This window comes from Mus caroli, unplaced genomic scaffold (assembly GCF_978045245.1).
Source record: "Mus caroli unplaced genomic scaffold, Mus_caroli_1 scaffold_9, whole genome shotgun sequence".
In the NCBI taxonomy this organism is placed as follows: Eukaryota; Metazoa; Chordata; class Mammalia; order Rodentia; family Muridae; genus Mus; species Mus caroli.
In genome coordinates, this window is record NW_028227264.1 from 77106489 (window position 1) to 77132555 (window position 26067).

General features: G+C 43.4%; 1 protein-coding gene across 1 annotated transcript in view; it reads left to right on the top strand.

Moving 5' to 3' along the window:
• Window positions 1–7988: 7988 nt before the first annotated feature.
• Slc1a6 (solute carrier family 1 member 6) overlaps window positions 7989–26067 on the top strand; it is a 28512-nt gene continuing 10433 nt past the window's right edge. Inside the window, exons 1-6 of the mRNA XM_021174331.3 lie at window positions 7989–8172; window positions 15308–15510; window positions 17686–17823; window positions 20425–20629; window positions 22551–22593; window positions 25182–25525. Coding sequence (XP_021029990.1) covers window positions 15315–15510; window positions 17686–17823; window positions 20425–20629; window positions 22551–22593; window positions 25182–25525 — 926 coding nt within the window. The 5' untranslated portion in view covers window positions 7989–8172; window positions 15308–15314. The remainder of the gene's footprint in view (window positions 8173–15307; window positions 15511–17685; window positions 17824–20424; window positions 20630–22550; window positions 22594–25181; window positions 25526–26067) is intronic.

Below are 26067 nucleotides of genomic sequence, written 5' to 3' on the forward strand. Positions count from 1 at the left end.
CCCTCTCAGTCACCCCTCCCACATTCTTTACCCCCATACCCTCTTCCCTTCTTCTCTGAGCTGGTGAGGGCCCTCTGGGTGTCCCCCCACCCTGGCATATCCACTCTTTGTGAGGCTAGGTGCACCCTCTCACACTGAGACCTGACAAGGTAGCTCAGCTAGAAGAACATATCCCATGTACAGGCAACAGCTTTTGCACTAGCCACCCCCCTATGAAGACCAAGCTGCACATCTGCTACATATGAGGGGGGAGGCCTAGGCTCATCCCATGTATGTTCTTTGATTGGCGGTTCAGGGTTCAGGTTAGTTGAGTTTGTTGGTCTTCCTGTGGAGTTCCTATCCTCTCCAGGGCCACAGTTCTTCCTTCTATTCTTCCAAGCTCCATCCACTGTTTGGCTGTGGATGTCTGCATTTGTCTGAGTCAGCTGCTGGATGGAGCTTCTCAGAGGACAGCCATGTTAGACTCCTGTCTGTAAGCATAATAGAGTATTGCTTGTTGCTTTTAAGTGCACAGGTGTGGGGCCATCCACCAGATCATAATTAGCCAACCTACCTGGAATCACATCCCTCATGAAAACTGATTCTCCTTCCCCTAGCAGTCATCCATTGTTAGTCACTCTTCAGTTAGTGATGAGAGCTTGTGTATCCATTCACACCTGTGCTGGAATGTTGACTGGTTTCTTAAGCAGCTCACAACAGCTTCTCTGAGTTTACGTGTGCAGAGGTCTTGTTATGTGCAGAAGTCACTGTTTTGCCCACTGTTTTCTTAACCTCTGGCTCTTACAATCTTTCTACATCTTCTTCCTTGATGGGAAGGAGTGTGATATAGATGTCCCACTTTTGGCTGAACATTCCACAGATACTTCTTCTGTGTACTTACACCAGTTGCAAGTTTCCATGTTAGTCTCCATGCACTTCACAAAGCAACTTCTCTCATTAGATCCCAGAGCTGTGCTATTCTGTGAGTATGGACATACATGTTGAGAAGGCCATTTGATATTATATCCATTGATTTTGAAAACTCTAGTTCTTGACAAATTAGACATTTTCTAAGTCGTTTCTTTAAATTAGCATGCAAAGTTATGGGCTTCATGATGACATTTTCATTCATAATTTGTTTTGGTGATTCTCATCCTCCAATCCCTTTCCACTTCTGCTAGCCCTCCCCCCACCCTCTCAGTAGCTAGCTGTCTTCCTGCCTTCAATAACTGTATTGTGAACATGAGGGTCTCCTGCTACATTCCTCTCATGCCCTCCCTGCGGGAGACCAAACTTGGGGCCATATGCACACTAGGCTGTGCTCTACCTTGGAGTTCCATCTCTAACCCCTAGTTTCTTTTTATTTTATTTTTTTAAAAATAGTGTTACAAAGTTGTCTAGGATGGCCTTGAAGTCTCTTTGTAGTCCAGCTTTAGCTTGAACTTGTAATCCTTTTGATACAGATGGTATTCAGCTTGCTGAATAGCTGAGTTTACAAGCCTGTACCATCAGATCTGGTTTGATCTTCCTTCCTTCCTTCCTTCCTTCCTTCCTTCCTTCCTTCCTTCCTTCCTTCCTTCCTTCCTTCCTTCCTTCCTTCCTCCTTCTCCTTTCTCTCCTTCCTCTCCTTCCTCTCCTTCCTCTCCTTTTTCCTTCCTTCCTTCCTTCCTTCCTTCCTTCCTTCCTTCCTTCCTTCCTTCCTTCCTTCCTTCCTCCCTCCCTCCCTCCCTCCCTCCCTCCCTCCCTCCCTCCCTCCCTCCCTCCCTCCCTCCCTCCCTCCCTCTCTCTCTCTCTCTCTCTCTTTCTTTCTTTCTTTCTTTCTTTCTTTCTTTCTTTCTTTCTTTCTTTCTTCTTTCATGATCAGATACTGAGATTGGTTTTTAAAGTAATTTCGTGTGTATGTGTGTGTGTTCGTGCTCCTGCATGCATGCCGTGGTACACACGAGGAAGATGGAGAACAGATTATGGAAGCTGGTTTGGCAGCAAGCACCATCATCCCCCGAGTCATTCCTTGCGATTTATTTATTTATTTATTTATTTATTTATTTATTTATTTCTGAGACTGATTTCACCATGTTGACTTGGTGGGCCTGGAACTTGTTATATAGACCACACTGGACTTGAATTCAGAGAGATCCACTTACTTCTGCCTCCCAAGTTCTGGGCTTTTTAAGTGTAAAATATAAATAAGATAAAATTGACTGTTATAAAGTACACAGTTCAACTGGGCATAGTGAATAGATTCACACCCAGGAGACTGAGGCAGGAGGATTGCTACAAGTTTGAGGCCAATTCAGGATACAGAATGAGACTGTGTCTTGAAAAAGTCAAAAGCAAGCAACCAACCAAATAAACAAACAACCCCATACATTTCAGACATTTATTATGCCTGCTATGTAGCCAGCAAATTCAAGTACAGGCTTCTGGGGGCTGGAGTGGTGACTCAGCAGTGATGGGCTCATGCTGTTTTTGCCAAGGCCTAGAGTTTCATCTCACTACTGCCTATAACTCCAGTCCCAAGGGGGTTTCACAAATTCACATATATGAACATGATTAAAAAATAAGTTGTTGAAAAACAACTAGACTTTTGTCACCTCAAAGAGACCCCATTTCCAGTGTCAATGCTCTTTGACCCTGCTTGCAGCCCCCAACAGGCAAGTGCTGCTCTGCTTTCTGTCCTTATGGACTTACCCACTCTGAAATTTCTAGAAAAATCCATACACCTAGATATTAACTTTTTATTTTTAAATAATATTTATTTATTTGAAAAATTTATAATTTATATAGTGTGCTTTGATCACATTCACTCACCGCTTTTAAAATAAACTCTTCTAATGCGTCCAAGAAGCTAAAGATGGGACAACAAAATGATTTGATGAGATCTAAAATTGGGATGGAAGGCTTTACTTGCTATCATTATCAAAAACAAGGAAGGGTTTATGAGGTTTAGTATGAAGTGGATAAAGTTAACTTTATAATATAAAGCATGTGAAAATCTGAAATATAACAAATATGACTAATATCACCATATACTATCATACAACTACCAATAGAAAAATATTTAGTTTCCAAGAATTAATATATATCAAATATTTGAAAAAAAAATGTGAAAAATGCAGACTGAATTCTCTGTGTGTGTGTGTGTGTGACTTCTGATTGTCCATTCCTTTTTTATTCCCTTGAAATTCTGCTTCTACACTCAGACTTTTCCCTTGCATAGCCAGCTGCTCTGGCTAGGGAGGGGAGGCTGTGGGAGCCAGAGAGGAAGACACCTTCTGTCCCCTCAACCCCCACCCCCACCCCTCTGGGGTCTTGGGAACAGCCAGCCCGTAATGAGACCCTTATCTCCCTTAATGACTCTTGGGGCTTCGGGGATGCCTTAGGCTAGTTCTGCCCCAATTAATTGGTAGGGAGCAGTTCACACAAAGGAATTAGCCTGGATTCTTCCATCTCAGGCTACTGTTCAGTGCTCAGGCCCACCCCAAAGGAAGGTGTGCAGCTGTGCTGGGAGGGAGCTGACTAGAGTCAGAGGCTGTATCACAGCAGGCCATAGACATGGGCTGAAACCCCTGTGCGACTGTGCATTAACAGCCACTTTGAGCCCCTTGCATATCTGCTAAGGAGTCCAGCATCCTCAACCTATTGGAAGGGAAGCTTCACTGGTAACAACTGGAATGAAGTACTTACCAAGTGTGCAAGATGTCAGGAAGGCCCAAACTAAGTCATTTGCTAATAGTCTTCCAATGTTAGTAACTACTGTCTTCCTCACATTGGCACTACTACATGACGATTAAGAAAATCATCAAAATATCAAAATGTTGACGTAATCAGTAATATTGTTGAGCCAAAGCACACAAGAGGATGAGACAGAAGGAAAACCCAAGAACCTTACTACTCTTTCCATGGTGACATTCTGTACTATGTGGGCATTTTGTCATCAGTTGAAAGTAGTGTCTAATACTGAATGTGCTTTGAGGTGATGATTTTGGTGAACAAATGAGGTTTAGTATGAAAGATGTTCTGTATTTAAATAATGTGCTGTGGGGCTGGCAGAGATGGCACAGACACACACATACATACACAGACACACAGACAGACAGACAGGCACACACATACACAGACATGCATATAGGCAGACACACACACACACACACACACACACATGCACGCACACATGCAAAACCTGTATTGCTCTTGCATACCAGCACTTAGGCAGAGATCACCTGTAACTACAGCCCAGAGGATATGATGCCCTATTCTGGCTGATACCAGAAGAGCACTCATCTGTATACACCACTCCTGTCTTTTACACTTTTTAAAAATAAATAAATATTGGAAAATATTGTGTTGAAATAGTTATCTTAAATGTTAAATGTTCTTCTTCTCTAGTCACCAGCTTTTTTGTTTTATTGAGGGCAGATTCATGCTATATGTAATAATCAGTTCAAAGAGCATCATTTTGGTATTGTTACCTCACCTTGTATGATTCACCATGTTGGGTAGCTATCACTTCATTTAATTTTTTTTTTTTTTTTGGTTTTTTCGAGACAGGGTTTCTCTGTGTAGCCCTGGCTGTCCTGGCACTCACTTTGTAGACCAGGCTGGCCTCGAACTCAGAAATCTGCCTGCCTCTGCCTCCCGAGTGCTGGGATTAAAGGCGTGTGCCACCACGCCCGGCTCACTTCATTTAATTACAGAAGACAATTATCACCCTAACTGCTGCCCCTGCTTCAGCATCACTCCCACTGCTCTCCCCTGGCCCCAGACCACCACACATTTGTTTCCTGTATTTATGGATGGATCCACTCTGGTTCCCACCTTACTGCTTATATAAAGGAAGAGTCTTATGAATCTACTAAGTTTCAGGAACTTCTTGAGACTTGTGAATTGTTAACTTCTTTGTTGATGAGTCTCATCTCAGAATTTAATTTTAAAAAGCCTTTCTCTCGGATACACTGTCTTAACTAAGAAGGAATTGTGTTTGTGCCTATGGAAGCCCAAGATGGACATTGGAAGTCATCCTCCAATTACTCTTCTACTTTATTTATTGAGGCAGGGTCTCTCACTTAAAACCGGAGCTCACCAATACGGCTAGTCTCCTTACCTAGCTTGCTCTGGAAATACTCTTGTGTTTACTTTCTGAGCCTGGACTTAGAAATGGGCTGCCATGTCCATCTGATATTTACACTTGGTTGCCAAAATTTTTAATTACCCCAGTCACTGTTTTAGATTTTGGATAACTGGTGTGCACAGAATGTGATATCTTGGGGATATGACTCTACTTTAAACACGAAATTCAGTTATGCTGCACATACCTGATACACATTGTCTGAAGGCCATTTCATATATGATTTTTCTTTCATTTAGAGGAAAGTTGATACTTGTAGTCTAGTCTGGCCTTAAGCTTGCAATTTTCCTGTGTCAGACTCCTGAATACAGGCATAATAGGTGTGTGATGCCATGTTCAGCCTGCAGTATATTTAGCTCCTCTAAGTTTTCACTGTGGCTTGTCATCTCTGTCTGTGGTATCATGTAGATCATGTAAGGTTTGGATACTGGATTTTCCTGGTTCTGAGATTCCAACTTTCATGGAACCTCCTGAGCGCCTCTTGGCTCTGCAGTTCCTGAGACTTTCCTAGTTGATAGATCCACAGCTTAAGCCTTAGGCACAGAACCACACACATTGTATCAGAATTACAGAATTGGGTATACATGGGCATCTTCAGTGCAGTTTTGATTTGGCATTGGAATGTGTTAGGTAGGTAGAGGTGAGAACCACCCTGGTTAGCAAGTGTGTCCAAGGACCAGAGCCAGGGTTCCATGCACAAAGATTAGAGCTGGGGTGCTACTTTTGACTGTGCTGCCTAAGAAAAGTTACTTAACCTCTCTGAGTCCCCTTTGTTATGTCTGTCAAGAGGGATGGTAATGCCTACTTTGTAGTGCAGTGCAAATGCGATATAAAGAAATAGAAATATCAGATCACAGACAGAGAGCGAAACAGAGGGAGTTAGGGGGCGGGAGGCAGGGATGTCTTGAAAGTGTGACCTGGTCCTACCTACATCTAGAGTAGCTATTCATTAAACCTTTACACCTTAGCTTCACTTGCAGGATTATTTAAATAGGTTCCATCCCGGGCATGTGATTCATTTGGTCTGAATTTCAAACAGACTCAAAAGTTTTGTCTGCTCAGGTCGGGAGGCAGTGCCTTCTGGACGTGACAGGGCTGTTGACCCCATGAACTCACAGCTGCTCTGGTCACCTGCACAAGAGCTAGCTAGTGAGCACACAAGCCCCAACCCATAGCTGAGGAGCTACTGACAGCTGATTGCTGTTTGGGGAGGGAAAGTCAGTTTTCTTAAGGAGTGTGTTCCCTGGTAGGCTGGCCATGCTCCAGGGGATGGCCACACACACACATCCACACAGAAGCAGCACTAATAGGACCCAGGGGGTTAACAATAAGTGGTCATGATGGTCTGCAAACAGTTGGAAGGAGGATATGACCAAAATACATTGTATGCATGTATGAAATTCTCAAAGAATAAGTAAAAATACATTAAAAACAGTGGCTCCAAGTTCTACATATTTTTCTGCAAATTTGATCATTTCATTCTTTACAGGTGAGCAAAATTTCATTGTGTAAATGTACTGCATTGTTTTTATTTGTTCAGGGGCTGGTGAACTTTTGGGATGATCCCACAATGTACCTGTAGCCACACACCTGATTTGTGGATCTCTGGATTGATAGCCACACTGACTTGGGGGGTGTGGGGTGTGGGATAGAATCCCAGTGCAGTTTTGATTTAGCATCAGAATTTAAAACTGTTCTCCTTGTGTTCGAAAGGTCCAGGTAAAACTGAGAACTACTTTGTTTAGCAAGTGTTCAAGGATTAGGGGCGAGGGCTCTGAGTACAACGACTGGACAGCTCTGAAGGCTGTGCTATTTTATGAGAACCTGTCACTTTGTCTGCAAACTGGGGCGGTAACATGTGTTGAGTATGGCTATGTACATGAAATAGAACTCAAGGAATCTTCCAGATGCATGATGTTGCCATCAATAATAGCACAGTAATAACAACAACGAATACCGATTGACTATACTACTGTACATGTTTGTATTGTGAGATTGCCACGGCACATCCGTGGAGATCTGGTGTTGGTTCTCTCCTTCACCATTTACATAAGTTCTAGAAATGAAACTCAGGTTGCCAGCCTTGCCCTGCAAGCACTAGTAAGCCATCTAACCAGTGTCTCCCGGATTGATTTTTATTATCCCGCTGGGGTTGGTGTCAAACTCTGCAAAGAGGCTCAGTTCTCAGAAGAACTAATGTGCTGGAAGCAACCAAGTCAGTGTCATCTGAGAGGAAGATGGCAGCTCCACAGTGTCGCAGATACGCTGCAGATTGCAAGGGATACTATTAATTACAACAGTAACAGCAATTATGAAAGGTTCCGATTTGCACAGCGCTTCATGCTGCAGAGAGCATTTCCAGGTTCGCTTTACTTTCCTGAGCTGTAATTTTCTCTCAGGTCGGCCGAGTCACCTCCCTTGTTTCAGCGAGGAGACCAGGCTCAGAGAGGGAGAGGGACTGGCCGAGAGGGACACAGCAGTAAAGTGGCCAAAGCCAGAAAGGTGCACCTGAGGGAGAAGCTGGGCAGCGAGCCCACGTGGTGGCTGTGGTCACCCGACACAGGCTGTCTTCCCTCCCCCTGCCTCAGACCCACGCTGAGGATGTGGGCGCTCTCCCAGCGGTAACAGGGCTGGGTACCCTGTACATCCCAGGAGGCCTGCTGGCCTCGGAGGACTCGGGAGGGGCAGGGGGCGGGCTCGGAGGCGCGGCTCGGCGCGGGGGCGGAGGCTGTGCGGGAGAGGCCGGTCACCCCGCCCGCCCCGCGTCCAGGAGCTCCTTAGCGGCTGCGGCAGGGGGACATCCCCGAGGGGGTCCCGCCCCCCGCCCCGGCCCCGCGCCCCCCGCACCCACGTGAGCTCAAGGCCAGCCTGCATTCCTCCGATTGCATAGCTCATCCCTGTTCCGCGTCGCTCTCTCTGTCTTCGGGTCCCCAACGCAACACAGCGCGGGTCCCTGGAGGGTCCCTGCGGACCCGGCCAGGTCCTTCCGCGGGTTCTGGCTTCTGCATCCCGGCGCAGCGCGCAGGCCAAGGCGCGGGCAAGGCGGCCCCGCTGACCCGAGGCTGGTGAGTGGGACATTTATCCTGAGCAGGGTTGGCTCTGGGTCCGAGTCATCCCCTGTGCACAGGTCTCCAGTTTCTCATTACCTTTTCTCAGCTCTTTCCAGTCCCTTTACAGGTGCTGAGCCTGACTCTGCTCTGCCACCCTGGTGAGTTTCCTTACTTTAGATCCCTGAGTCTCCTTACCATCTCCAGAACTCCCCATTCAGCAGCCTCAACTCCCAAGCAGTCCTATTTCCAATACTGAATATGATGCCTCTCCTATTTCTTTGGCTGGACTCCATTTTCCCTACCAGAGGTTCATAATCCAACTCCAGACATGTGTGCTGTGGTTAAGACTGACCATCATTCCAAGGGAGCTGGGTATGGAGGTGCCATCCGTGTGCGTGGTTGTACTGTGTTATTTATTTTTGCCTGCGATTGCTTTTCTAAAGAGGTGAGTGTAGCTAAGTGTTCGAACGTTTTGAGTTTTGTGCTCTCAAGCGTGTGCTTGTGTGCCTAAGACTTTGGTGAACATCATTGTCCACGGAGTTTCATTTGCATGGGGTACTTGTGCAGGAGGCTCAAAGTGTGTGGCTTTGAGTTTCATGGTATGCATGGTGGTGGCGCACGCGGGCGTGCATGTGTGTGTTTCTCTGTGTCGACTTTGTATGTCTAATGCTGAATGTATGGGGTTGGTTGTATTTCTGACGGTGTGTGAGAGGTTATCTGTCTTCTGGTGTGCATGACTGTAGCAAAGGTTTGTTTGTGGGGAGGAAATATGTGTTTGGCATGGCGCGTATGGATTCGCAGTTCTGGAGGGTGTGTGGCTGTATGTCTGAAGAGTCTGTGTGGGACTGCATGTCCATAAAGGAGTACATAGGTGTCAGTTGCACACAGGATGTGAGGCTGTCTGTATTCAAGTGAGTGCATGATGAATGATGTCTATCTTGCCTCTTTCCCGTCTGTCACTCCTCCAGGTAGCACAGCATCAATATATGATGTTATATCTTCCTTTAGCCCGCCATCGTTTGTGCAAGAAAAGGCCCTGGAGATGGCTTAGTTATAGGCCTGAGAATGGAGGGAGGAGAGAAAAAACAGGCCATTTAAGCTTACAGCTTTAGGGCTCGGTTGTAAAGAGGACTTCCCTGGTTTTGTTGCCAGTTTCATGGGCTCTAATACCCTCTTCTAGCACTCACACATAAGATAAAAATTAACCTATTCTCCCCCCCCCCACACACACCTGCACTGTTTCAGGCTGCATCAACAAAGAAAAAGAAAACATGAAAAATACAAACAACAAGATCTTTTCTTGTGTATTCCTTTCCTGCATTCTGGTTAAGAAATACCAACAACACTCCTCTCTCTCTCTCTCTCTCTCTCTCTCTCTCTCTCTCTCTCTCTCTCTCTCTCTCTCTCTCTCTGTTCTTGCTCTCTCTCTTTCCCTCCCTCATTCCTTCCCTTCCTCCTTTCCTCTTTTACTTCCTCCTCACCCTCTCTATCAGAAGAAAAGAGCTCCCTGTGCAGCCCAGGCTGGCTGGAGACTTGTCACTTAGTTGTTGTTTCTCAAGTGCTGAGACTACCACTACGCCTGGCTCACACAAATCTGCTTTTGGATGAACCTTCCATCTCAGGATGATGTGTATTTTATGGAGTTGGTGCTATTTCACATCTATAGCCAATGTATGGTCAGTGTAGCAATATACATTTCTTCTCCTGAGGGGTTTGTTAGAACACACTGTGCCCCTTTTTAATCTTTTGGGGTCTTTTTCCCTATTGCTTTCTAGCAATGATGCTGGTGGCCCTTAGCTTTGGGTATCAGCTGTATAGTGAGACAAGCCCTTCACTTTCAAAGACCTCTTTGTCTTGGTCTTGAAAGTTCAACACTTGTTTGAGCTTTAGGGGTCACAAAGACCTTCCTGTCCACCTACCTCACATATCCAAGGGGTGGATGGCATAGCTCATTACATTTGAGGATTTAGAGGACCCATTTTTGATCTCTTTACCTTGCAGAGGTTGGAGATCCTGGAAAAGGTCATTTCCAGAATAGGGAGCTTAGGAGACAGGGCAAAGAGAGGGCCTAGAGCCAGGAGAACCAGACCGATTTGGTAAGAAGAATGGTAAGAAGAAAAGTTTGTTTATGTCCAATATGATTTTTCCCTTGATGAGAAATGCCTGAGAGCTCCAGGGGTCCAGGAACTCTAGGAAGGCCCAAGTGGAGGATACTTTGAAATCAAGTATTTTAAAATGTTCTTTAAAAACATTTATTACATTTTTTAGAAGCATACAAAAGATTAGTTTTCCTTATAGCATTTTCTCAAATGTTTAATGTTAATTTTTCTAAGCTAGGCTCAGAAATTCAAATGCTGTGTGATCTTATTCATGTGCAAACTACAGATCTTGACCTTGAACAAACAGTGCAATAGTGATTCTGAAAGGGATGACAGAGCAGGGGAGGGTGATGATAGTGTTCAACAGTTTATTCTTTTATGAAGGATGAGAAGACAGCAGCTTGAATGCTTCCGGCACAAAGGAGTGCCAAGTGTTTAATGAGGATGGGAGTGTTAAGGAACTTGATCTGGCATCTTGCATTACCTTCATGTTCTGAAAGATTTAACTATGCCTGTGAGCGGGAGCAATTATCCACTGTCCACCCGAAATAAAGAGGAAGAATGAACTAGTGACAAATCACAGCTGTGTGAGGTTACAGTGATCTAGGCGGGCGTAGAGAAGGTGTGGAAGACAGCCTTTCATTTGAGTTCAATATTGCATCCGCTGTCTTTCTGCTTATTTATTTAATTTTTTAAAAAATTGTTAATTACTACCTACTGGCTGTCTTTCCTCCACCAATGTTGGGATGGAATACAGGTTTGCGTGTACTCTTGAAGAACGATCTACCCGTGAGCCATACCCTTATTACCCCAGCACATATTCGCTTTTACTAGGCTACTGTCAGCCTTGTGTGTGTGTGTGTGTACGTGTGTGTGTGCATGTGTGTGTACCCATGTGCATGCACAATACAGTCAGGAGACATCCGAGGGAGTTAGTTCTCTCCTTCCATCATGTGGGTACCGGACTGCACTCAGGTCACCAAGCTTGGCAGCAATCCTCTCTATCCACCAAGCCATGTGGTCCTTTCCACCCCCACTTTTGTAAAGTCAGAGTCACTTTCGTAAATCATTTTGTGATCTCTATTTCAGCAACTTGCCTTTGCCACTGTAGCCTGGAAACAGCTTCAGAAACAATGAGTAAATGAGCTGTGTGCCAATACCATGATTAAAAAATGCTAGCCACAAAGACATCAGGCATGGTTTGGCTCACAGACTATCACATGCCAACTCCCTCTCCATCTAGTTGTTTTTAGGTCTCCTTAGGGAGTTTGTTCCAGGTACATGCTCCATCCTGGATAGACTCTGAAATCCCTGTATGCACATGAAATGGCATCATATTTGCACAGAGCCAATTCTTGTCTTATTACATATTTAATACATCTATACATTACTTTTAGGGCCTAGCACAAGGATACAAAATGTCTCAGTGGGTAAAGGTACTTGCCATCACGTCTAAAGTCCTAAATTTAATCCCTGGGACTTACATGGTGGAGGAAGAGAATGGACTCCCAAAAGTTGTCCTCTGACTTGCATAGGTACACCTGCACACACACACACACACACACACACACACACACACACACACACAGATACATACACAGAGAGAGAGAGAAGAGATAGAGATAGAGATAGAGAGGGAGAGGGAGAGGGCGAGGGAGAGGGAGAGGGAGAGGGAGAGGGAGAGGGAGAGGGAGAGGGAGAAGGAGAGGCAGACACAGTTAATAAATAACTCCACCTAATACAACTCCAATACTGTACATATAGTTGCTATGTTATATCATTTAGGGAATGGTAAGAAGAAAAGTTTGTTTATGTCCAATATGATTTTTTTTTTTTTGGTCCTGGAAATTAAACTCAAGGTTTTTCACATGCTAATCACATGCTACTATTAATAAAACAAACCAAAACAACTCCCCAAACCCAAAGCTGCTGGAGAGATGATGGTTCAGCAGTTAAGAGTGCTTGTTGCTACTTTATATGCCGCAGTACAGGGGAACGCCAGGGCCAAGAAGGGGGAGCAGGGTGGGAGGAGGGTCTAGGGAACTTTTGGGATAGCATTTAAAATGTAAATAAAGAAAATATCTAAAAAAAGTGCTTGTTGCTCTCATAGAGGACCCAGGTTCTGGTCCCAGGACCCACCTGACTGCTCACGATTTCCTGTAGCTCTTGTTCCACAGGACCCAATGTCCTTTTCTGGATCCCATGGTCAATGCACACATGACGTGCGTGCGCGAGGGTACACACACACACACACACACACACACACACACGTGCAGTCAAACACTCATACACATAAAATTTTTTCTTTTTAATTATGCATATTCATGAGTATGCGCACATGAGTTTAAGTTCCTTTAGAGCAGAAGAGGGAGGTGGATGCTCTGGCTGTAAGCCATCTCTCCAGCCTTACCTTTGAAGTTTTTGTTTTGTTTTGTTTATAATTCATTGGTAGGGCCAGAGAGGTGACTCAGCAGGTAAGGACACTGAATGCTCTCCCAGAGGTCCCCAAGTTCAATTTCCAGCAACACATGGTGGCTCACAACCATCTGCAATGGGATCCAATGCTCTTTTCTGGTGTGTCTGAAGACAGCTACAGTGTACTTGTATAAATAAAATAAAAATAAATAGCTCTAAAAATACCAAAACAAAACAAGTATGTAAAATATTCGTTGGTAATTTCATATACACATAAATGTATATTTAGGTCATACCTACCCCTCCTTCCTTTTCTTCTTCTTCAACTCTTCCTGAATCCTCTCACATTCTCCTCCTAACTCATGTTGCTACCTCCTCCTCTCCTTTTTCCTCTTCCTCTAAATACTCTACTGAGTCCCTTCAGGCTTCCCCCATGCCTAGGAGTATAAGGTGTCATCCACTGGAGCATGGGCAACCGACCACCAACCACACCACTGAAGAAAACTGTCTTTTGCTTTCCCCCAGAATCCATCAACTGGCAGTAGCTCTTTGAGCTAGACGTGAGTTGATTGGTTAACTTTTTTGATACAGGGTCTTTCTAGGCAGCCCTAGCTAGCCTTGAACTCCTGTTTCCCCTGGCTCAGCGTCCTCAGTGCTAAGATGGTGGTCTTTACTCACTGAACATTTCTGTCCAGTGTTGGTTGAATCTGAGGATGTTGATTTGTGGATCTGCAGAACCAGCTGTTTGGACTGCCCATCATGGCTTGTTGGGCAGAGAAAGGAAAGAGATACGTGTCCTATCTCTGTTGAATGCTCTTGGGATTCATGGGTTATTCATTTAGTAACTGGAGACAGGATGTACCTGAGAAGAGGGAGCAACTGCCTGCTTTCTGTGGAGCTTGCAGTCTTGGGTCTGTGCATGTTCAGAGCAAGGTGAGAAGCAATGCTGTGGCTTCAGGGGACCAGACCAATCCGTTTGGAGCAAAATCCTAACAGGAGCTTTACACTGAGAACCAGTGCATGGAAAGCCTAGTCAGATGGCCCGTCTTTTGGAAGTAGGTGGATAACTTAGACAGATGGAGGGCAACCATCTCAGGTGCCACTTGAGTAGTGGCAGCAAAACAATGATGGAACAATTCAAGGCTTCTCATGGTGATGCATGCCTGGAGTCTCAGCTACATGGGAAGCTGAGGTGATCAGTACTGAGAACTGAACCTAGGGCCTTGCACATGACAGGCCAGGATCCTACCACTGAGCTGTATAGCCCAGTCCTCTTCAAAAAAGAAATTCATTTTCATCTTTGATTTTTCTTATGTTGTGTGTGTGTCTACACGTGAGTGCAGGTGCCAGTGAGACCAGGAGAGGGCAGTGATCTTCTGGAATTGGAGTTACAATCTTATTTTTTTTTTTAAGATTTTATTTATTTATTATATATAAGTACACTGCAGCTGTCTTCAGACACTCCAGAAGAGGGAGTCAGATCTTGTTATGGATGGTTGTGAGCCACCATGTGGTTGCTGGGATTTGAACTCAGGACCTTCAGAAGAGCAGCTGGTGCTCTTAATCACAGAGCCATCATCACTCCAGCTCCGAGTTATAGCAGTTTTGAGCTACCTGATGTGGGTGCTGAGTACAGAACTCTGGTCCTCTGCAGGAGCAAAGTGCACCCTTAACCAAGGAGCCATCTTCCAGCCTCTGCCCACAAGCTCTCTTTTTAACCTTTTATTTTGAGACAGGGTCCCTCTAAGTTGCAGGTGCTGGCCTTGAATTTGTAACAACCCACTTTCCTCAGCCTCTGGAGTAGCCCGTATTACAGGACTGCTGCAGGCTGGGTCAGAAGCCACAATTTCTAAGCAGTTTTGTAACTTCCAAGTGTTTTGTTGCTAAACAGATTGGCAGGTTTTATATTTACATGCATTTTATTTAACTATGAAAACTACAATATCCATTCTGGATACCTTAAAAAAAAAGGAAGTCAATAAGGTGAAATAGATATGGGCAAGTATAAAAAAGGGATGCAGAGTCTGAGGTTTCACTTCAAAAGAGATCCATGAACAAGCTGGGCCCAGAATGTTCTATTTGTTTCCCAAGCCATCCCACCTTTACCGTATTGCTGTCCTGGTCATGCATACAAAATAGCCACATTAGTTGGTTGCCCACTGTTTGCCAGTCACTTGCTGATTTTGTTCTTGTGCAAAGTCGATTGTGGGCATCTTCAGGCTGTACACCCAACTATTGTGGTTTGTGGGACTAGCCTAACGGTGCCTTTTCAAGAGCTCTTCATGCAATTGACATTCAGCAGAGACCTGGCATTTTGTTTTGAGCAGCCCTCAGTTGCTTGAGATAATCTCAGTGAAATAAAGGGAGAGGCTGTTGGCAGAAAACCTTATAGGTGTGCATTATTTCTTTCCCCCTACCCTGTCTCTAACCACCCACTTTGGTGTATGAGTTCGAAGGCCTTAACCTTTTGCTGCCAGGGCATAAAAACTGAATCCCATTCGGAGCAGGGTCTCAAGCCTTCTCCTCTGACACCGCTCCTCCCCTGACTTCTGAGCTACAATGTTCATTCCTTCATCCCACCCACTCCTTTTCCAGACTCCTCCCTCACCAGATCTGGTCTCCTCTGTCCCCCGCAGAGACGCGATGAGCAGCCACGGCAATAGTCTGTTCCTGAGGGAGAGCGGTGCCGGTGGGGGCTGTCTGCAGGGCCTGCAGGACAGTCTGCAGCAGAGAGCACTGCGCACGCGCTTGCGCCTGCAGACCATGACCCGAGAGCATGTGAGGCGCTTCCTGCGTAGGAATGCCTTCATCTTGCTCACAGTCAGCGCTGTGATCATTGGTGAGTTCTGCTTCTGGGAGGCGGGACTTCTGTTAACTGCCCCCTTGCTGTCTCAGGTGGACTCATTTCACAAGCCTCCCACTCTGCCCTCCTGAGGACATGAGCAGAGAGGGCATACACAGAGGCAAACACAGTTGTAAGAACACGATGTGATGTTACATGTGTGGGCACAAACAAGTACACTGCACAGACCTGTACTTTACGACTGCACACAGAGAAAGATGCATGATGCATCTTTAGAGGTGCAGATACCATAAACTGCACACATGCATAAATATACAGCTATCCATCATACTCTTATGAGATTGGTTCCAGCAAACACTACCCGTTTTATTTTAAGAAACGTGATGATTTGGGTATCCGGGGATTTAATTATTCTCACGCTTTTGTTATCTGTGGATGCTCAAGTCCCTTAAATAAAATGGAGTTAGTTTTTGTATAGGATCTGTGGCTATCTTGTTCTCTAGGTTACACATAACACCCAAAGCAATGTAAATGCTAGTTAAATAGTTGTAGTATTGTATTGTCTAGGGAATATAGACAAGAGCAAAAAAAAAATCTCCAAATGTTCAACAGACACAACTTAAAAACTGTGTATATTATATAAAAAATAATGGGTTTCATCATGACATCTTCATGTGTACATACATGCTTTGATTATATATTTTTTCCTGTACCCCCTCTTACCTAATTGCCCCCTGCTGGCCTTTTCCTTTCCTCAAATACTTTCATCAGACACAATAGTTTTTCCTCTAAATGTGTCCATATGGTCGATTAATTTGACAGTGTGGAACCTAAGGATACCAGAGCTAGCTGTACTAGACTTTGTGAACACTTTCATACTCATATATGCATTCACATCTACATTCTTGGAAGTCTAGTTGCATATGTACCTACATGTTTGAAAGTGATAACACAGACACACCCCCAAAATACGTGCACTTATCTTTGTATATGAGCCCACATATTCAGCCACACTTCTTGCTCACAGCTGAATGTACACTGTCACATATACATGATTATGCATGCATAAATCGGCGGAGGCATATAAATTTGCATACATTTTATGGTATATACCTTTGTACATTTCTACAGTTCATACATACACACATGAATGCATACACACCTATGTACACACAGAGGTATACGATGCACACATATATCTCTGTGCACACAAATGCACACACACGCGTTCATATAAATACACATCAAGCACCCATACACCCATGCTCACACAAATGTACACACATATTCACACACACATTCACATACATACCCATGTACAAACATACCCATGAACACATCTGTAGTAATTTTTTAATTTAATAAATCCTGTTGGTGTGTTAGCCTCAGTGGTTTATGTTCCTGAATGAAAGACACACACACAGCTTTTATATTTTAATATACCTTGATCATCATGATAGCTGGGCCATTGTCTAACCTCCATGCAGCTGCTAATCCACCTCCCACCGATAATCCCGAGTTATTACTTACTAAATTCTATACTCTGTCTTGGCTGCCCCGGACCCATTTGGGCAGCCCTCTGGGCTCTGCTCTCCTGGTTCCTTCACATGGTGGCCATGCTTCTGCCCTTCACTCTTCTCAGGCATGGTGTCTCTCCTCTTCTCCACACTCTCCCAGCATGGCAGATCTTCTTCCTTCTTTCCTGGTCCCAAGCCTTGGAAATTCCAAAAACCTGCTTCTGTCTGTCCTTACCAGCTATTGGCTGTTGTAATTTTTATTTCCCAATCAGAATCACCTGGGGGCATGTTCCCAGAAGCTACACACACTTGTGCAAGCAGTTTTGGGATCCCTAATTAACATTACAATACAGACAGTATTAGGCCAAACCCACTATACACACTCATGTATATACAGATCCATATACACACAAATGTACACTCATACCTAGCACACACATAACCATGCAAGTACCCATGCACACACTCATACAAATACATAGCCATGCACATACCCTTTTACACATGTCCACACATACATATGTGCCCTTACCCATATACACACAAGCACACACAATACCCATGCACATAAACGCACACCCCCATAGAATATTCACTGCTTACCCTACCACACCCCGTTTGGGATGGGTGAATGGACCCTGCCTGGGATTGAGATCCATAGTTCATTCCATGAACCCTTCCTTCCTGGTTCTAGGTGTCAGCTTGGCATTTGCCTTGCGCCCGTACCAGCTCTCCTACCGCCAGATCAAGTACTTCTCCTTTCCTGGTGAGCTGCTTATGAGGATGCTGCAGATGCTGGTGCTACCCCTCATTGTCTCCAGCCTTGTCACAGGTGAGAGCCCAAGCCAATTTGCATCTCCAGGACACACCCAGAGCCCAATCTTAAGAAAAGATCCAGGATTCCTCCAATCATGGAAGCCCTTTCCCAACTCATCAGTTAAAGTCATGCCTAGGTCTTGCTTATGTCCTGCTGTCACATGAGCTGTGCACCCCAATAACTTTCTTGTACTTTTTCATGAAGTGAAATACCATCCTGCCAGAGCTCAGAGGTTTTTCAGAGACAAAAGAAAGACTGGAGAAGCAGGATTGGTGTTGTTATATGGGGTAGATGAAAAAAAGGTGTGGTGTGGGTGACCATGTAGGAGGTGAGTCGGGTGGAGGTGTCAGGTTGGAGGATGGAGGAAGGGAAGGGGCTGTGGAAGAGGTATATGGCACCTTTTCTTTTGGATAGTAAATATTTTTGGCTAAAAGGGTCATCTGATCTTCATTGTAATGGTTCAGTTCTGATCTTGGGATAGAAAAGCAAAGATAGGCAATATGCAACAAATGAACATGGCTGTTAGCCTAATTTCATTTATATTGTTGTAATAAATACTTGACCAAAAAAAAAAAACCAAAACAAAACAACAACTTAGGGGAGAAAGGGTTTATTTTATCTCACAGTTCCAAGGTATACTCCATCATTCAGGAACATTAGTGTAGGAACTTGAAATGGCTAGTTAAGTCACACCCACAGCCAAGAACAGAGAGAAAATAAATAGACACATGCATATTTGTGCATCAAGTTCCATCTTTATAGTACACAATCCCTTGCATAGGAAATTGAACTGCACATAGTAGGTGGGCCATCTTCTCTCAATCAATGAAATCTGGACAACCCCTCACAGACATGCCCACAAGTCCACCTGTTCTAAATAATCCCTCATCGAGTCTCTCTTTTTAGTGGTTCTAGATTGTGTTGAGTTAACAGTTAAAACTATACATATCAGTTGTGTTTTAATAAAACTTTACAAAAGCAAAAACAATGCACCAGATTTAGCCACAGGTAGTGTTTAGCATCCCCTGGGTTTAGGGACAGAAATAATGGCCAAGGCTTAAAAACATTGGTTTCTTAGGTTGAGTTACTTAGAAGCCAAGCCTGACATGGGGATCTGGTCACAAGAAACTCATCAAGGGAGAAACCCATGGGGAAGTGAGGGAAGCAAGGCAGGGTGAGGAAAGAGGCTAAGCAAAGATGTGTGTTCAGAGGAAGGCTGGTCTCTCAGTGTGATACCATTGGCTGGGACGCTCTGATGTGTGAGCAACACCATGGAGTTGTCCCTCACCTCTAATTCTGCCTTCGTCTGAATCTCTGCACTAGCCAGTCATTGACTATAGCTGACTCTGGGACCTTTCTGGAGGAGGAAGCTTCCATTCTGCTGGGGATTATTCTTAGGAGAGGGAAAAATGCAGGCTGTTAGTATCCCTATGAGTAAACTTCTAACAGCTAGGATGACTGGGAAGGGCATGTAGCCAAAACATGAATAGGTTGGAGGGGTGTGATGGTTGAGGTGGATTGTGGGATGGAGACTTGAAAGTTTGTAATATTTATGGTGCAAACAGAGATCAGTGGAGTTGAGTGAGAATTGGAGGGCTGGCTTAGAGTAGAGGGGAGGAACTGTGTTTGCTAGAGTGATTTGGAATAAAAAAACGGAATGGTATGTATTCCTGTATGTGCACCCCCCCATGTATATTGTAGTGAGTGAATTGATTTTGAGTCAGGTCTATGGTGCTGAACCAATTACTCATCTCTTGATCATAAAAATATGATTTTAGCTTAAGATACAAAAACTGAATCATCCTTTGGTTGACCTATCAGGGGATTGGTTCCAAGATCTCTATACCTGATAGGTCATACCCATACCTGAGGGTGCTGAAGGATGCTCCTACAAAATGCTGCAGTATTTGCAGGTGACCCGTGCCTCTCATCCTGTCTGCTTCATATCATCTCTAGGTGATGGAGTATATCCAATACACTGTACAACTTTGTTTCAAAGCAAAACAAACATTTATTTACTTTTATATTTATCTTGTTATTATTATTATTATTATTATTATTTAATCATGTGTCTATGTGGGTATGTGCACATGAATACAGGTGCCCTGGAAGCCCAGAAGGGAGCATCAGATCCTCTGGAGCTGGAGTTGGGAGTGGTTATGAGGCAGAGAATATTTGTACTACTAATGTAATTTGGGTCTCCTGTAAGAGCAGTATATGCTCTTAACTACTGAGCTATCAGACTAGCCTCCTTTTTCACAGTGTAAATATATACATACATACATACATACATATATATATATACACACACACACACATACATATATACATATATATATACATATGCATATATATAGTGTTGTGTGTTTTATAGTTTATAAATATTAATTTATACAGTATAAAAACTATATATTATGTTTTTCCCCAAAATATACTTATTCATAATAGCATAAAAGCAGTTGTATAGATAACTCTTAGCACACATGGTTTCTGTGGATATCTTCAGTTAAAGGATTGCAGTGATTTTGAGCTGATGGTTTGGAATAGGTAGAGCAGATGGGGAAAGGAGTGGAGGGTATGGGTGCTGCTGCAGGGACTGTACTGCCTCTCTTCTAGGTATGGCATCCCTGGACAACAAGGCGACAGGGCGGATGGGAATGCGGGCAGCTGTGTACTACATGGTGACTACAGTCATTGCAGTTTTCATCGGCATCCTAATGGTTACCATCATACATCCTGGGAAGGGCTCCAAGGAGGGGCTGCACCGTGAGGGCCGAATTGAGACTGTCCCAACAGCTGATGCTTTCATGGACCTGGTCAGGTGACATTTTCATTTTGTTGAGACTTCTGGATTACATGCAAAAATTCTCTTTCTATGAGAGACCATGGACAGGTGGATCTAGTATGGAAAAGGATGCAACTATTGGTTGCCAGTTTTGGTACTCACTTTCTGCCCTGGATCCTTGCACATATCCTCTAAGAAAGCTACATCTAGATATGATCTTTGCACTCTGAGGCTGGGAAGGAGTCAATTGTGGTATCTTAAGACTGGGTAAGAGGAGATGCTATTGGCTGGGTGTTCCCAAACTTCTTTGGTGAGCAAATGATTCTTTTAGTCTAAGAAGACTTTGCTTGTCAAAGTCAATGCTCCTGCAGTACTGATGTAGAATTGCCATGACATTTCCTGTTGCTATTATGCGATATTATACAATAGCTGAGGGCCAATAAGATGGCTCAGTGGGCAAGGTACTTGCTGTATAGCCTGACCACCTGAGTTCAGTCCGCTTCACCTACCTGGTAGAAGGAGAGAACAGGATCTCACAAGCTATCCTTCGATCTTCACATACATGCTGTGGGATGTGCGCGCGCGCACGCGCGCGCACACTCACACACACACACGCACACACACACTCTTAAGTAAATACAATAAAATTTAGGGCCAGTGAGATGATTCAGTGTGTAAAGGCACTTGTCACCAGGTCTGACTATTTGATAGGATCCACATGGTGGAATGAGAAAACCAACTCATACAAGATGTCTATCTTCTTTTATATGTTGACTATAGCACATGTATTATAAATATATTATATATAAATATATATCAAAAACTGAATGAATATGTTAAAAATTAAATAAAAGTATCCTGGAAACCGAGTTAGTTATGAACCCCCTCCCCCCAAAAAACCCCAAAAAAACAAAAAGAAGAAACAAAGTTTCATTTATCTTGCTATTTGGGGATATAGAGTGTCCAAGAACTTGGTACCAGCATCTGGTGAAGGCCTTCTAGCTGCATTTTAACATAGCAGAGAGCATATGATAGTTAGCCAGAGCAAGCATATCAAAAAGAGCTTCCTTTTTGAACAAGGCTACTGCCTATTAATCTATAAACCTTTTTAGTCCATGACTCTACCTCCCAACATTACCTTTATGGCAATCAGATTTCAACATGACCTTTGGAGAGGTCTAACTATTGTCAGTCCACGGTAAGATCCATATGTACCCTTGAGCAACTCTGTGGGTCTGGGTGATGTCCTGTGGCCTTTGGTTTTGCTAGAGGCATTAATAATGTTTACTTCTATGGTCATTGTAGGGTTCATGTCAGATAGTGTAGGACAGGAACTTTGCTTAGTACTTGGCCCACACCATGCATTTTTTTTGTATATCTTAAAATTTATTCTTTTTTTTTTTTACATTTTTTATTAGGTAATTTTTCATTTACATTTCCAATGCTATCCCAAAAGTCCCTCATGCCCTCCCCACCCACTCCCCTCCCCACCCACTCCCACTTCTTGGCGTTGGCGTTCCCCTGTACTGAGGCATATAAAGTTTGCAAAACCAATGGGCCTCTCTTTCCACTGATGGCCGACTAGGCCATCTTTTGATATATATGCAGCTAGAGACACGAGCTCCGGGGGGTACTGGTTAGTTCATATTGTTGTTCCACCTATAGGGTTGCAAACCCCTTTAGCTCCTTGGGTACTTTCTCTAGCTCCTCCATTGGGGGCCCTGTGATCCATCCAATAGCTGACTGTGAGCATACACTTCTGTGTTTACTAGGCCCAAGAATAGCCTCACAAGAGACAGCTATATCAGGGTCCTTTCAGGAAAATCTTGCTAGTGTATGTAATACACCATGCATTTCTATACTGCCTATTGATACAATTGTCATTGCTATTATTGCAATGTTCCTTGGCTCAATTCCAATGTCTAACTACTTTCCTTTCTCTGATGTTTTTGTGCAGAAATATGTTTCCACCTAACCTTGTGGAGGCCTGCTTCAAACAGGTTAGGAAGAAGCACATGGTTTAGTCAAGGAGGGATGGAGGGTGGAGATAACTTGTTTCCCAAGGAGAAGGGTGGGAAGAAGGCTGAAAGAGTGGGTAGGGGTCCTTAGGGAGGACTCTGGGAGAATAAGTGTACTTCCTGTGGCTATGATGCTGATGCAAAGTGTTGCCATGGCATTGGACCTATGGAGGCTGGGAAGCTGGGGTAGGGGTTCTGGGACATCTGATCATTGATGTCAGAGAAAGATCCTAAAATCTGTCTGAGCATTACTTTGGGGCTGGTAGTAGAAAAGTAGCCATGGACAACATTTGAAGACGGTTTACATGTCCCATTTAAAACTTTATTTACAGAAGCAAGTCATCGGCTGGATTTGGTTAGCAGGTGGTATTTATTAACCCCTTTATTGAAGGATGGACATAAAGATACAGGCCATCTATCCATTCTTTCAGGCTTTGGTTTTTCATGTTCTTACTATTCACTTACTCATTTTTTCTCCGTGGTGATGAGGACAAAACCCAGGGCTTGTTTACTTTAGGCAAATGTCAGTTGCTAATTTCTATTATTATTATTATTATTATTATTATTATTATTATTATTATTATTTAGTGTGTGTGTTTATGTATGTATATATGTATGTATGCATGTATGTATGAGTGCATGCGAATGTATGCCAGATGTGGGTACAGAACTCACTTTACAACTTTTGAGAGTTGGTTCTCTCCTCCCACCATGGGTTCTGGGGCTCCAACTCAGGTCCTTAGACCTGTGTGCAGTGAGGACTTTTATCTGCCATGAGCTATCTTGCTGATCCAGTGACTCATTTCTTTAGTAATATGTTTTTTAAAAATTTAAACTGATATGTAAAAACTGTTCTATCCCTTGACATTAACAAAGATTGGATCCAAAATCTTTGCTGCTCAAGTCTCTTATATAAAATGGGTGGAATTTGCAGATGATCTCTAGATCATGTCTAGATGAAGGAGAACAGCTAACAATGTAAATGATATGCAGGTAGCATTTGTCCTCTTTAAAACTATTTAAAGCAGTGGTCCTCAACCTTCTTAATGCTGTGACCTTTTAATAGCTCTTCAAATCATAAAATTACTTGTGTTGCTACTTCATAACTGTAATTTTGCTACCGATTGGTATCTCAGTTCTTAAGACTATAGGAAATAAGTGTTTTCTGATGGTTGCAGCAGCCCACAGGTTGAGAGCCACTGGTTTAGCGACTAATGGTAAAACAAAGGTCTATATTTGTTCACTACACAAATGTTTTTTCCAAGTGTTTTTAATCCATGGTTGCTTGTGTCTGTGGGCATGGAATTCACAAAATGCCAAGGAGTTGTGTGTGAGACTTGTTGTGGATATATATATCAAAGTAATGATTGTACCAAAGTCCAACTTGGTACACCAGTACATTTTTGAGACTTACAGGAGCAGAGATGACTCAAAAGCAGCTGCTTCACCAATAAAAAAATAAATAAAAGAAAGAAAGGAAGGAAGGAAGGAAGGAAGGAAGGAAGGAAGGAAGGAAGGAAGGAAGGAAGGAAGGAAAAAAGTGCCCATCCTATCCCAGTATGGGTGACAATTGTTGCAGGCTGTATTTCTGGAGGAGCTCTCTGTGCAATTTCAAGTAGCTCAACATGTTTGAAAATCTACTCTTGGCAGCTTGGAAGGTCAGAGTCTCCTCCTGTAGCAGTCATTTAGTGCTTTTATAAAGGCAAGGAAGGGCCTTCATGAATCTTGTAAGCTTCAGATTTCTCAAGCATGTGAAGTTTGTTTACCTCCCGAGTTTCATGAACCTTCCAGTTTTCTGCTGGAGTGAATCTTTCAGTTTAGAGAAAGTGCTATACAACAGGAGAATACACTGTATGTGTTTGGGGGCTCTGAAATATATATATTTCACACATATATGAAATACATATGAAGACAATACATATGAATCACATATATGAAATACATAAATGTATGTGAAATATGTATATATACTTATATGGTTAAAGAAGCAAATCATGCCAGTTAGACAAGCATACTACACACACACACAAAATGAAAAAAATCTTTAAAATGTTTCCAATTTTGGTGCATTTTGGATATTGGATTGTTATTTTGCTTACTTATTTTGTTACATCATATTTATTTACTTGTGTGTGTAGTTATGTGGGTATGTGCCATGGTGCATATGATCAGAGGACAAGTTGCAGAGTCAGCTCTCCACTTTTATGTTTGAAGCTTGGGATCAAATTTAGTTTATCGGTTTTGGCTGAAAGCATCTTTACTCTCTCAATCATCTTGTCTGTTGTGGATTTGGATTTCTAGGTTAGGGATGCTCAGCTTGTATTTCTTTGACTTATTTAATTAATATCCTTGGGAACATATTCAACAGTGGACTTACTAGGATATAGAGTAATTCTACTGAGTGTATGTGTGCATGTGTGTGTGTGTGTATGTGTGTGTTTGTGCACAAACACCAAGGATGGAACATAGGACCTCATTCATGCTAAGCGTGCCTAACTCTGTTTTTATAATGATTTCTACAGATGAGTTAGTCTCATACTGAATCTGGTCTCAATTTCTCTGCATTTCAGTTTAAGACACAGTACAGCACACGAGTGGTGACAAGGACAATTGTAAGGACAGACAATGGTTCAGAGCTGGGGGCCTCCATTTCTCCCACATCCTCAGTAGAAAATGAAACCAGCATCCTGGAAAATGTCACCCGGGCCTTGGGCACCCTGCAGGAGGTGATCAGCTTTGAGGAGACTGTGCCTGTACCTGGCTCAGCCAATGGCATCAACGCCTTGGGCCTTGTGGTCTTTTCTGTGGCCTTTGGGCTGGTCATTGGTGGCATGAAGCACAAAGGCCGTGTCCTGAGGGACTTCTTTGACAGCCTCAACGAGGCTATTATGAGGCTGGTGGGCATCATCATCTGGTGAGTGGTGGGTGAGTCCCTGTGCCTGGGTGGGTAGTGATGGTTCCTGGGGGTGATGGAGATGGGGCCAATGGAATTCTTGCAGACATTTGGTCAAGTCATACATCTGTGCATTGGTTAATATAACTCATCTGTTCATTCATATATTTCTGTGGTGATTTATTCATCTGTTCATGACCTCAACTTATTTACTCACTCACACATTTGTGCATTGTCTCAGAGATTCATTCACCCACTCATCTGTCTATGCTCATTTTCCCACACATAGTGTCACCCATTTTTAATTTTATTTTAAAAATGTGTGCTTAGAGGATTTCATACATGTAATTGGTAATATCCATATTCTCATTCTCCCTTTAACATCTCTTGTGCTTGTATGTATGTATGTATGTATATATATATATATATATATATATATATATATATATATATATCTGCCACTGATCCCAATGAGAGCTGTCTGTATGAAGACAGTTGAGGGATCATCTATTGAGTTTGGGCAGTTTACAAGATGCCACTGTCATAAAGAAAACTGAGTCTTC